Source organism: Archocentrus centrarchus, chromosome 20 (assembly GCF_007364275.1).
Source record: "Archocentrus centrarchus isolate MPI-CPG fArcCen1 chromosome 20, fArcCen1, whole genome shotgun sequence".
Lineage (NCBI taxonomy): Eukaryota > Metazoa > Chordata > Actinopteri > Cichliformes > Cichlidae > Archocentrus > Archocentrus centrarchus.
The window spans coordinates 22794735-22807870 of NC_044365.1; the positions used below are offsets into that span (position 1 = coordinate 22794735).

The following is a 13136-nucleotide window of genomic DNA, read 5'->3' on the forward strand; positions in this document are numbered from 1 at the left end:
AAATATATGACATATAGCTTAGAGAGAGAGAGAGAGAGAGAGAGAGAGATAGCTTCTTAGCAAGAACTGGTTTCTCCTAATTTCCCAGTTCCCTAGTTATGAATGGGAGTGTAAACCAACAGCAACTAGCCCTGTGGCAGGTTGCATTGACAGGTTACATTCTTTATTAATCAATAAATTGTTTAGTCCTGAGAAATGTACATCTGAACACCACACATCACTTTTTTCATCTGTGACCAAAGACGAAGTTAAGCAGTAAGTCATTACTAGATTATTACTTAAACTAAGGCATAAAGTAACATTAGAGAAGGTACAACAATTACCTTTTTTAATTTGGGGTTCTAAAGACACAATAGAAACTTATTTTAGATATTCTGAGTAATGCTGCAACGAGTTTCCACACAGACTTACTCTGACTACATTTCCAAAGTGGAAAACAGCCTGTTTTCCTCCAACTCCAAAGTATGATATATCACTATTGAGACTTCGAGGAACAGGATCAGGACGGACATAATCTTCTTCTTTTCTGTAGAGAAGAAAACATAAATACACAGTTTAATGTGTGCCTTTTCAAATCTTTAAATGAGTGTGTGTACAAATCAACCCCCCCCTCAAAAAAAAAGTTGGGATGCTGTGTTAAAAAAAAAAAAAAGGCTAAATTATTTAAATATTGGATTTAATATTCAAAATAGGAGAATGTAACATCACTCTGTTACATCTCTTCTTTAAGAAGCGTGTAAAAGGTTCTCATTCCTGTCTCAGACGGGATTTCTCCTGGCCAACAGCTTAAGGCCTCCTGTACGGTATTTTTGTTTCACTTCATGGTGAGCCAAAGGTTTCAAAGGGTGGCAGGACTGCACCACAGGGAGGCCATTAAGCACCCAGGTGCGCTGACTTCAGAGGCTTGTGGTTGCTGTATGTGAAAAATGTGGTTTGTGGTTGTCTTTCAGATAAGCAAGAATTCTTTGACAAAGCAATCGCCTTGTTGCTGCCCATGTTGATTCAAAACGGTGCCTTCACAGATGCTGGAGCCCAGAGGACTCAGCACCCAACATTTCCAAGTCCACTCTACTACTCCACTCTTAAATGAGCTTAGGCCACAAGGAGCCAGCAGCATTTCTGGATTTATGTTATTTTCTTTGCATGTTAAAGATTTAATTTGCTATCAAGAATGTAAACAATGTTTTTGAGCCCTGAGCCACAGATCAAATCCTATTGGTTTTTCAGTGTCATTCTGTTTACTTTTTTCTTTTAATTTAAATAATATTGAAATTTGTTTTAGTTTAAGGTTGAGAAATGTTATTCTATAATTGTTCAGCTCTTTGCCCACACAGAGTGAACTTCTCAGTATCTTTACTTCTGAAAGACCTAACCTCTCTGAGCTGCTCTTTCCACACACAATCACGGTTTCAATTCACACAACAAGTGAAGACGCACCAATAGCGTGCCACAGAAAAATTACGTAACTGACAACATTTGTTTTGTTATATCAATCTGTTGCAACTGCTTTTGCTTCTGTTCCTCTTTCCAGTAGCAGAGAAAAGATCAGAACTTGGCCCAACTGCATCTCTAATAATTTGTAACATTAAAATTTTCAGGTGTTTTTTTTTTTTTTTTAAACATGATTCTGGCATCACATTTGATATGCTGTCTTGTTTTCAATTAAACACAAGATTTATGTAATGTGCAATTTTGCCTTTTATTTTATAGTGTTTTATAGTGTTTATTTTATAGTACTTTTGTATCAAGGACTTCAAAGGACAACAATACTGTAATTTGCAGATTTAAAATAATGCAAACCAACCTTGCAAATGTGCTCTTTTCTTTTGTAAATTTGGAGTGTCTGTAAACTGCCCACTTATTGAGCTGCTTGGTAGTCATCCCGCACCCATTATCTAGGACAATGACTGCAGGCTTCCCAAGACTTTCATCAAACAGCTGGTGAACAGATACAGAAATAAGTTACAACTCCACTGTACACATGACATTAATGTTAATCCAGTATTCAATAAAAATATATTTGCAGCTGCAGAACCCACCATCCTTATCTCTATTATCCTTGTTCCTGCGTTTTTAGCTGTGGCTGACAGAGCGTTATCAATGAGCTCAGCAAGTGGATACGCTGGAAAAAAAATAAAATGAAATAAGCAGCAAGAAACAGAAAGTGATCACAAGAGCTAAATCTATGAGCATCTTGAGTAAATGACCATGATCATGACCATTTCAGCACTCACCTAATGATTCCTTGTTCTCACTAGCATAGTACTCGTAAGTGCCACTCTTGATTAATGTATCATAATGAGGCATAAACGATATCTTTTCCTCCGTTGCAGCTGGCAGAACCTGGTGCTCGTGTTGCAACAAGTAAAGGGTTGTGTCATCCCGGAGTTCCTCTAGAATAATTCAGAATTATTCAGTGGAATTAAATCAGTAAAAAAGGCAGGTTCACAATACTATTATGTCACTTTTGCTGAAAATACTCCTCAATATCTGCTGAACCATCAAGGATGGATTTACTCACTAAATCTGTCAAAATCCAGGACAATTCGGTCAGTGGTTGCCACCACAAATGTTTCATTTGAATGGATTCCAAAGTCCTGCAACAATAAAAAAAAAATTTTTTTAAATGTAGAAATCATTAGTTTTTTGTTTTAGATTCTAAATAATGTCAAAACAGTCATTTATTTGGTCACATTTAACCAACAAAACCACAGACCCCACAGGGTTTATCCAAAGCCAATAACAAATCACCAGAATTGGTTATCAGTCTTGTTAAGCGTAATACATTTTCCCCAAAAGATTTCTGACTTAACCTCTGTAAACACTTTCTTGCTGAGTTTATGGGCTCATGTTAGCTGCCTTGTTTTGGGTCACAGTGAAAAAAAATTCAAGTTACAGTGTGTAAAATATCACCACTAGATATCAGTAGATTGCAGCTTGCAGTCAACTGAGTTCTATTTTTTTTACCCTTCCCAATTCAAGTGCATAACCCTAGCTACGTTGGCCGCTGTAAGACAAAAATCAGGCCACCGTTCATCCGTAGTGAGTGTTGTTTGTCAGTCCATTGTTTACCTCAGCTGTCAATATGCCGGATGTCCATGTCAATACCTAGGTGAGTTGTTGAGGATTTCCTTAACTTTCTGTCTGTAGGCACTGCTGTTTTTGCTGATGTTAACCTCTGTTAGCTGCTGTTAGCGAAACTGTCCTTGAAGAGGATCAAAGATTGTTGGGCTCAGACCCTTAGTGAATAAACTCTCATACAACGTGAGAATGCAATCAAAATTTAAAATAAACTGCTCATAGTTTCCATTTTAGAAATTGCAGCATTTTTAATAGTTTAACTGCATGCAACATCTGTCAAAAAAAGAACCCTAAACCCTTTCAATGTATTTATGTGCCATATTTAAATCATATTTTTAAAGAAAACATTTTCTTAAATGCAAAATTAAATCATCACAAGTACAGTGTTAAATACAACAAGGTCTACAGACAACCTAAACTAAGGCATAAAATAAAATAGTCTGTCTTCTTGATGTGTGTTCATGTGTCTGTGCTGTTGTTGCGTGTGTGTGTCTTCATCTTTATGTGTGCTAGTGAATGAGTCAGTATGCGTGTCTGTAAATCTTTAAAAGAGCATGAAGAAAAGCGAGTATATCAACATTCTGAGAACTAAGGGATGACTGTGATGACGGGGTATATACAGTGGAGTAATAATTATTTCATATACTAATGATTTTGCAAGTTTTCCCACCTACAAAGAATGGAGAGGTCTGTAATTTTTTTATTGTAGGTACACTAACTGTGAGAGACAGAATCAAAAAAAAAAAAATCTAGAAAATCACATTATATGATTTTTAAATAATCAATTTGCATTTTACTGCATGAAATATGTATTTGATCACCTAACAACCAGCAAGAATTCTGTCTCTCACAGACCTGTTAGTTTTTCTTTACGAAGCCCTCCTATTCTACATTAATTACCTGTATTCATTGCACCGGTCTGAACACATTACCTATATAAAAGACACCTGTCCATACACTCACCCAATCACACTCCAACCTCTCCATCATGCCCAAGACTAAAGAGCTGTCTAAGGACACCAGGGACAAAATTGTAAACCTGCATAAGCCTGGGATGGGCTACAGGACAATAGGCAAGCAGTTTTGTGAGAAGGCAACAGCTATTATTAGAAAATGGAAGAAACACAAGATGACTGTCAATCTTCCTCGGTCTGGGGCTCCATGCAAGATCTTACCTCGTGGAGTAAGGATAATTCATCATCCCTGTGGCACAAAGGTCATCCATCACCAGCCTAAATGGTTACACACCAGTACTCATAAAGTGCTTTGAGAGACTGGTCCTCCAGCACGTCAAGGACCATCTCCCTGCCCATTTTCGACACCCATCAGTTTGCATATTGTGCAAACAGATCCACAGAGGACGCTATTGCTGTAGCTCTTCACTCTGTGTTGAGTCACTTGGAACAGCAGCAGAGCTACGCCCGCATGCTCTTTGTGGATTTCAGTTCAGCCTTTAATACAATCATCCCTGACATTCTTACTACTAAACTGCATACCCTCCCCCATCTCACATGTTCCTGAATAAAGGACTTTTTAACCAACTGGCCCAACAGGGGTTTAAATACCTGGGTCTCTCCACCATTTGGTTGAGAACTGAAGAAGCCTTTCGGATGAGAGGTGAAACGTCTTCAAGAAACAAAAAGAAGTCCAGTCGCCTTTTTCAAGCTCCAGAGACAACCTCATCATCAAATTTGCTGATGACACCTCAGTGGTCAGACTCTCTGGTGTTCAGAGAACAGCATGAAAACCAAAGAAATCCTCACTGTTATCAGGAAACACAGGACTGACCCAGCCCCCCTATACATCAACGACGAGCATGTGGAGAGGGTCCACACCTTCAGGTTTCTTGGTATCCTCATTGCTGCTGATCTCTTTTGGTCAGATAACATCACAGCTATTATCAAGAAGGCTCAGCAGCGACTTCACTTCCTGAGGGCCCTCAGAAATAACAACTCGGACACAAACCCGCTGCTGACCTTCTACCGCTCATCCACTGAGCACCTGCTAACGTACTGTAGCACAGTATGGTATGGTAGTTGCACTGATGCAGACAGGGGGAGGCTTCAGAGGGTAGTCAAGACAGCACAAAGTATCTTTGGCTGCCCTCTCCCGTCCCTGATGGACATCTACACCTCCCGCTGCCTCAGCAGAACCAAAAACATCATCAAGGACAGATCACACCCTGGCTTTGAACTCTGAATTTTTGTATAAATTTTTTATACAGTCTATTTTATTTTCAATATATTTTTATAAGTTTTATTTTATATTCTATTCTACTATATGTGCAGAGAGTGAATCAACTGAAAGGGAAGGCCAGTTAATGAAATTCAACAAGTAAAGATGAGATGGGGGGGAAACACCTTTCAACCCAGAAGGCCCTCCAGAACTTGTTTGCAGCACATTTGTTTGGAAGCCACAACCAGCTGATTTGAGCAGTCAGGCAGAACATAATTAAGTAAATAGATAATTACACAAACATTAGGGAAATTTGCTTTGTCTGAATAATTTTTAAAACAATTGCCTAATATATTGGAATAGTTGACTTTCATATCATCAAATATTGATATTGGTATCAGTTATAAAACTTCTATATTAGTTGGACTTTATTTAACAAAGTTGTAGTGCTGATGATTTCCCTTTGGAGAAAGGACAAAATCTCTATGGTGTGCACAAAAAAATTGTTTCTATTAAGGAGAAACTGATATACACAGAATATGAGCAAATACACCAATATTGGATTTTCTTTGTTACAGCAAAATATGGTGCTAGTATCATCTACAAAAACCCCAGGATTGGTCTGCTCAGGCTTTACTGCTCATTGCACTGCAATAATACAGAGAGATGTTTCTATTATTTTAGTCTGCAATATTAATGCTGTGAACAAAATAACAGAAACACCTTGTTCTGTCCACTACCTGTAGTATAAAAATTGTTTACCAACAATAGATTATACAGGTGAGGCTATTTTACAGCTGAAATGTAACCGTCATGTCTTTATGATGGCCAAAGTGTAAACTGGTGACATTGCTTCCAAACAAATCTTCAATTTACTGACATGCATTTGCTGCCACAGTGTCCACACCAATATACCCATGAAAAGATGGTGCTGGCTGATGCATTGGCTGCAGGCCAACTGATAGATTGAGCTCTGGAAGCCATGAGAAAATATTTCAGAACTTTCTGACCTCCACCTTATAGTTTGACCCCAAACCAAAGGAGCAGACATTACCTTGTGCAGAGCTTTAAGAAAGTCATTAAAGTCCAAACCAGCTGTTTCCAACAGCTTGGAGGTTTTCGCCTCCGTTTCCAAGCGGCGGTCGTAAACACGGATCTTCTTGCTGTCTCTTCCTTCCTGCAGGGAAGCTGCAGCTGCAGACCGACGCTTAGAAGCAGAATTCAGCATCCTCAGCGTTTCACTGTTTCACGTTACTCTAAAATTAACGTTCGTCCTCGTCCACACAAAAGTGAGACACACATTGGCTTTGTCTGAACTGGGTGTTAAAGTCTCTGTAGTTGCCGTACGAGAAGCTCCCCTCACTCCTCCAGTCTGCCCTACGTGTGGTGATTTCATGCGTAAAGCGCTTTCCTTTCTACGGAGCTTCAACAGGGACATAAAACGTAACGTTGTCTACTTCCGCGAAATAACTGCGTGGGTGAATACATAAGTTTCACCGCACACTAGTTTCGGTATCGTTTTTAAGGAAACAAGCCTGCTTGCCCTCACGTGTCCTGCTGCTCCCAAACAAGAAATTTAATCCCGCGTGGCTTCAAACAGGAGTTTCTTTAATGATGTCCGCGATGGTTCAGGGCAACCCCGGCTGGGTTTTGGATACATGCTCACATATCGATCGAGGGTATTCGCCATGCATCCGATGGAGAGAGAATCACAAGTCACATGTAAAGTGTCGTTTCAAAAGGCGGTGTTTTCAGGTTATAAAGAGCTATTACAGTGAGAATACCAGCGCAGCTGTGGATGCGGGAAACGAGGACGTGCTGCAGACATGCAAATCATCAAAGGTAAGTCCTGCTGCAGAGGCTGCAGCCAGGGGTCCTTTAAACGCTTTTTTTAAGCACTTTTTTTTTTTTTTTAGGCATTATATCAAATACTGCGTGAAAGTGCAATTTTGTCACTGCCTATCCTGCTTTGGATAAGATGAGTAAGTTAGGAAACATTACCCATTGTGTGTCCAAACCTTTGACTGGTACTGTATGTACCATATATTTATGGTACATATATTTTTAGAATGTAGTTTTGCATATTTTAATGAAGTAAAAGGAGATTTATTCAGACACCAACAAAATGTCTCTAAAAATCACAAATGTGTACACCTGTTAAATGAAACATGACTGTTGATGTGGTGCATAAATAAAAGCATGAGGGAATACATAAAGATTCACACTCCTACTTTTGAAACAAAAAAACTTTTATTTATTAACTATTTTTAGATTATATTTAAGAAAATATATTAAAAATGTATTCGTCAGTCACCTCAAATCTCAAAGTAATTCATTTTTCACACAGGAAATGGCAAATAAAAGTAGCAACCAGTGAATTTATTTATTTATTTTAAACTGAGCTAGTTATCAATGTTCACAATTTTCACTGCTGACTGCCTAATTATTTAATTCAAATTCATCTGTATGCAGTATAAGACCAAAAGATGAAAGACCATTAGAGACCCACTTTGTGTCAAAACCAACGAAGACTGATGGATCTGAGTTAGCCATATGCGTTGCATAACCCTACTGCATTATGACAAGATGTGATGAATGAGTGTGACCACTACATACGGACCTCCACTGCCTGGCAGAGAAAAGAAATATATGAGCCCCAAGCCCACATGCATGCACGCACACACGGCACACATTTTTCTTGTTTTTGCATCCTTGGAGGTCTATCAGTTTTTTTTTTTTAAATGACTCAGACATGTCTTCTTTTGGACAGTCCTTGTTTTTAATACTTGTACACTCTGTCTTCAGAATAAGCTCTATTTTCAAGCACATAGCCCCCAAGGAATTTGTTTCAGGCTGTTGATGTCTCTCTAGTACAATGTAGAAAATTGAAAAATAGAAAATGACAGTGTGCACAAAGATACCAACATGTGCATTATATACATATTTTACAATACAGCTAAAGTAATGTTATATATAGACATACAAAACAAATACAGATAAGATACACTATATTGCCAAAAGTATTTGCCCATCTGCTTTCTGACACATATGAATTTGAGTTCCATCCCATTCTTAATCCATAGGGTTTAATATGATGTCAGCCCACCTGTTGCAGCTACAACAGCTTCAACTCTTTTGGGAGGGCTTTCCACAAGGTTGAAGAGTGTGTTTTCGTTCAGAGTGTGTTGACCGTTCTTCCAGAGGTGCATTTGTGAGGTCACACACTGATGTTGGACGACAAGGCCAACATCAGAGCACAAAGGTGTTCTCTCAGGTTGAGGTCAGGACTCTGTACAGGCCATTCAAGTTCTTCCACACCAAACTTGCTCATCCATGTCTTTATGGACCTTGTTTTGTGCACTGATGTGCAGTCATGTTGGAACAAACTGTTCTCACAAAGTTGGGAGCATGAAATTGTCCAAAATATCTCGGTATGCAGAAGCATTAAGAGTTCCTTTCACTGGAACTAAGGGACCGAGCCCAACTGAAACACAACCCCACACCATAATCCCCCCTCCACCAAACTTTACACTTGGCACAATACAGTCAGACAAGTACCGTTCTCCTGGCAACTGCAAAACCCAGACTCATCCATCAGGTTGCCAGATAGAGAAGTGTGGTTTTTTTTTTCTTTACTCCAGAGAAATCATTTCCACTGCTCTAGAGTCCAGTTGGTGGCGTGCTTTACACCACTGTATCCAACACTTCACATTGCACTTGGTGATGTCGCAGGTCACGTGATTTGTTTGAGAAGGAAGACACCTGAAACACTTTAATTAAAAAAGTAAGACATTTAATATATTAAAGAATTAGAAGATATCACACATGTGCATGGGGACTCAGAGGAAGAGGCAGGCCTGTGTGTGCTCTGTCTCTCTCACTTCTGAGCCTGTGTTGCTGTTTAACCATAACATTTTTATACTGCCGCTATCTACACATAAACAGATTCTGGGTGCTGCAAATTGGCCTTCGTCATTTGGTCTTGTCCAAGCTGGTTTTTCATGACCCAGATTCCTCTCATCAGCGATAAAGCCATAAAGCACATCTTCTCCCCTGATGCTTTAATTAATCATACAGAGCAATCTTATCCAGATTTATAACAGAACATGGTGATGTTGGTGATGTTTTTATTGTATAGTGGCTGAAACTCCAAGATAAGGTGCACTGAGACTGAGAAGTTAGTCAGGCACTTTCTAATGCTTAATGTATCTATTTATTTTTTAAATTGTCTGTTGTTTGCTTCAGCCACTGGTTATTAATTTCCTGGAGTTTACTTTTAAACATTTGTCCATTTGTCATTTCATTCTTTGGGTAAAAAATAAAACCCCAACAGATGTAAGGCTTGGATGCAGCTGCTCGGCCATGGAAACCCATTCCATGAAGTTTTCTGCGCGCTATTCTTGAGCTAATCTGAAGGCCACATGAAGTTGGAAGTCTGTAGCGATTGACTCTGCAGAAAGCTGCCAACCTTTGCGCACCATGCACCTCAGCATTTGTTGAACCCGCTCTGTGATTTTATGTGGCCTATCACTTTGTGGCTAAGTTGCAATAGTTTCCAGTCATGTCCTCTTTGTTATATGACCACTAACGCTTGACTGTGGAAAATTTACTTTCATGTAAAGTCCACAAGAGAGGACATATACAGTGGCTTGCAAAAGTATTCATACCCCTTGAACTTTTCCATATTTTGTCACATTACAACCACAAACATAAATATATTTCACTGGAATTTAATGTGAAAGACCAACACAAAATGGTATACAATTGTGAAGTGGAAAGAAAATTATACAGGATTCAAAACATTTTTTTACAAATAAAAAACTGAAAAGTGCAGTGTGCAAAAGTATTCAGCCCCTTTTCTCTGAGTGCAACTAATTGCATTCAGAAGTTTCCTGATGACTGCTAATGACTACAAAGAGTCCACCTGTGTGTAATCTAATCTCAGTACAAATACAGCTGCTCCGTGACAGCCTCAGAGGCTGGCTAAGAGAATATTGGGGAGTAAACAGCATTGTGAAGTCCAAAGAACACACCAGACAGGTCAGGAACATGGTTGTGGAGAAGTTTAAAGCAGGCTTAGGCTATAAAAAGATTTCCCAAACTTTGAACATCTCACGGAGCACTGTTCAATCCATTATCTGGAAGTGGAAAGAGTATGGCACATCTGTAAACCTACCAAGACCGTCCACCTAAACTTACAGGCCGAACAAGGAGAGCACTGATCAGAGATGCAGCCAAGAGGCCCATGGTGACTCTGGACGAAATGCAGAGATCCACAGCTCAGGTGGGGGAATCTGTCCACAGGACAACTATTAGTCGTGCACTGCACAGATGTGGTTATTATGGAAGAGTGTGTGGCGGAGAATTAACACTGCACATCACTCTAAACACACCATCCCCATTGTCAAATATGGTGGTGGCAGCATCATGCTCTGGGGCTGCTTCTCTTCAGCAGGGACAGGGAAGTTGGTCAGAGTTGGTGGGAAGATGGATGGAGCCAAATACAGGGCAATCTTGGAAGAAAACCTCTTGGAGTCTGCAAAAGACTAGAGGAGGTTCACCTTCCAGCAGGACAACAACCCTAAACATAAAGCCAGGGCTACAACGGAATGGTTTAAAACCAAACATATTCATGTGTTAGAATGGCCCAGTCAAAGTCCAGACCTAAACCCAATTGAGAATTTGTGGCAAGATCTGAAAACTCTTGTTCACAAATGCTCTCCATCTAATCTTAATGAGTCTGAGCTGTTTTGCAAAGAAGAATGGGCAAAAATTTCAGTCACTAGATGTGCAAAGCTGGTGGAGACATACCCTAAAAGACTTGCAGCTGTAATTGCAGCAAAAGGTGGTTCCACAAAGTATTGACTCAGGGGGGGCTGAATACTTTTGCACACTGCACTTTTCAGTTTATTTGTAAAAATGTTTTGAATCATGTATAATTTTCTTTCCACTTCACAATTGTATACCACTTTGTGTTGGTCTTTCACATTAAATTCCAGTGAAATATATTTATGTTTGTGGTTGTAATGTGACAAAATATGGAAAAGTTCAAGGGGTATGAATACTTTTGCAAGCCACTGTATTAATTTACAGATCAGTTTAGGAAGACAGGTCAGCCGTCCATAGTGGAGAAGTAAGGAAGAGAGTGTAGTGAGGGTGGAGTGCAAGGAGACAAATGTCAGGAGAAATGTGTGGCAGAAGGATAGCAGCATAATAGGAGATCAAATATTTTATTCAAGCAAACAATCCCATCACATGTCATTAACAAAAAGAAGGTACATTTTTTTCACATAGAAATTTTTTTTATTGCAATCATCCTATTACTACTCCAGTATGAATGTGTCCCTCTCAAGCCCGCAGTAGAAGGCAAACAGGTCAGGCACTATACTCTTCTGGAGGACATACTATGTTGGGCAAAAGCTGATTGGTTGAAAAGTGGGATGGAACAGGATAGGGAGCAACGGTGGAGTTCACCAGGAACAGGAGAAGTGCAAATAATCCCATCAAATATTCAAAAAATACAATTCCAGAAGACCCTTATGAGTGAAAAAACAAGGGAACAGTTTACCCTGCCCGGGATAGGGTTACCGGGGCCCCACCCTGGAGCCAGGCCTGGGGAGGGAGCTCGAGGGAGAGCGTCTGGTGGCCAGGCATTAGCCCGTGGTGCTTGGCCGGGCGCAGCCCGAAGAGGTTACATGGGCCCGCCCTCCTGCAGGCCCACCACCCGCAGGAGGTGTCGTAGGGGTCGGGTGCAATGTGTGTCGGGCGGTGGCCGAGGGCGGAGGCCCTGGCGGACCGATCCCCGGCTATCGAAACTGGCTGTTGGGACATGGAATGTCACCTCTCTGGTGGGGAAGGAGCCTGAGCTAGTGCGTGAGGTTGAGAGATACCAGCTAGACATAGTTGGGCTCACCTCAACGCATGGCCTGGGCTCTGGAACCAGTCTCCTGGAGAAGGGCTGGACTCTGTTCCAGTCTGGAGTTGCCCTCGGTGAGAGGCGGCGAGCTGGGGTGGGTATTCTTGTATCCCCCCGGCTTGCTGCCTGTACGTCGGAGTTTTCACCGGTGGACGAGAGGGTAGTTTCCCTGCGCCTTCGGGCTGGGGAACGGGTCCTGACTGTTGTTTGCGCTTATGCGCCGAATGACAGTTCAGGGTACCCACCCTTTTTGGAGTTGCTGGGTGGGGTGCTGGAGAGTGCTCCATCTGGTGACTCCATAGTCTTGCTGGGAGACTTCAACGCTCACGTGGGCAATGACAGTGAGACCTGGAGGGGCGTGATTGGGAGGAACGGCCTGCCTGATCTGAACCCGAATGGTGTTTTGTTATTGGACTTCTGTGCAAACCACAGTTTGTCCATAACAAACACCGTGTTCGAACACAAGGATGTCCATAAGTGCACATGGCACCAGGACACCCTAGGTCGCAGGTCGATGATCGATTTTGTAATCGTATCATCAGATCTGCGGCCGTATGTTCTGGACACTCGGGTGAAGAGAGGCGCTGAGCTGTCAACTGATCACCACCTGGTGGTGAGTTGGATCAGGTGGCGGGGGACGATGCTGGACAGACCTGGCACACCTAAACGTATTGTGAGGGTGCGCTGGGAACGCCTGGCAGAAGCCCCAGTCCGGGAGATCTTCAACTCCCACCTCCGGCAGAACTTCGACAGCATTCCGAGGGAGGCTGAGGACATTGAGTCCGAATGGACCATGTTCCGCACCTCCATTGTTGAGGCTGCTGCTCAGAGCTGTGGCTGCAAGGTGGTTGGTGCCTGTCGTGGTGGTAACCCCCGAACCAGATGGTGGTCACCGGAGGTGAAGGGAGCCATCAAGCTGAAGAAAGAGTCCTATCGGGCTTGGTTAGCCTGTGGGACTCCGGAG

The 13136-nt window shown here is 41.4% G+C and overlaps 2 protein-coding genes across 2 annotated transcripts in view; one reads left to right on the forward strand and one right to left on the reverse strand.

Moving 5' to 3' along the window:
- The window catches only part of smchd1 (structural maintenance of chromosomes flexible hinge domain containing 1), a 31543-nt gene extending 24901 nt beyond the window's left edge, over positions 1 to 6642 (reverse strand). Inside the window, exons 1-6 of the mRNA XM_030756405.1 lie at positions 6311 to 6642; positions 2522 to 2597; positions 2235 to 2393; positions 2040 to 2122; positions 1805 to 1938; positions 412 to 526 (exon numbers count right to left, since the gene is read on the reverse strand). Of these exons, the coding sequence (XP_030612265.1) occupies positions 412 to 526; positions 1805 to 1938; positions 2040 to 2122; positions 2235 to 2393; positions 2522 to 2597; positions 6311 to 6484 (741 nt within the window). The 5' untranslated portion in view covers positions 6485 to 6642. The remainder of the gene's footprint in view (positions 1 to 411; positions 527 to 1804; positions 1939 to 2039; positions 2123 to 2234; positions 2394 to 2521; positions 2598 to 6310) is intronic.
- Positions 6643 to 6743: 101 nt separating this feature from the next.
- mettl4 (methyltransferase 4, N6-adenosine) overlaps positions 6744 to 13136 on the forward strand; it is a 29474-nt gene continuing 23081 nt past the window's right edge. Inside the window, exon 1 of the mRNA XM_030755948.1 lies at positions 6744 to 7098. Within this exon, the coding sequence (XP_030611808.1) occupies positions 6868 to 7098 (231 nt within the window). The 5' untranslated portion in view covers positions 6744 to 6867. The remainder of the gene's footprint in view (positions 7099 to 13136) is intronic.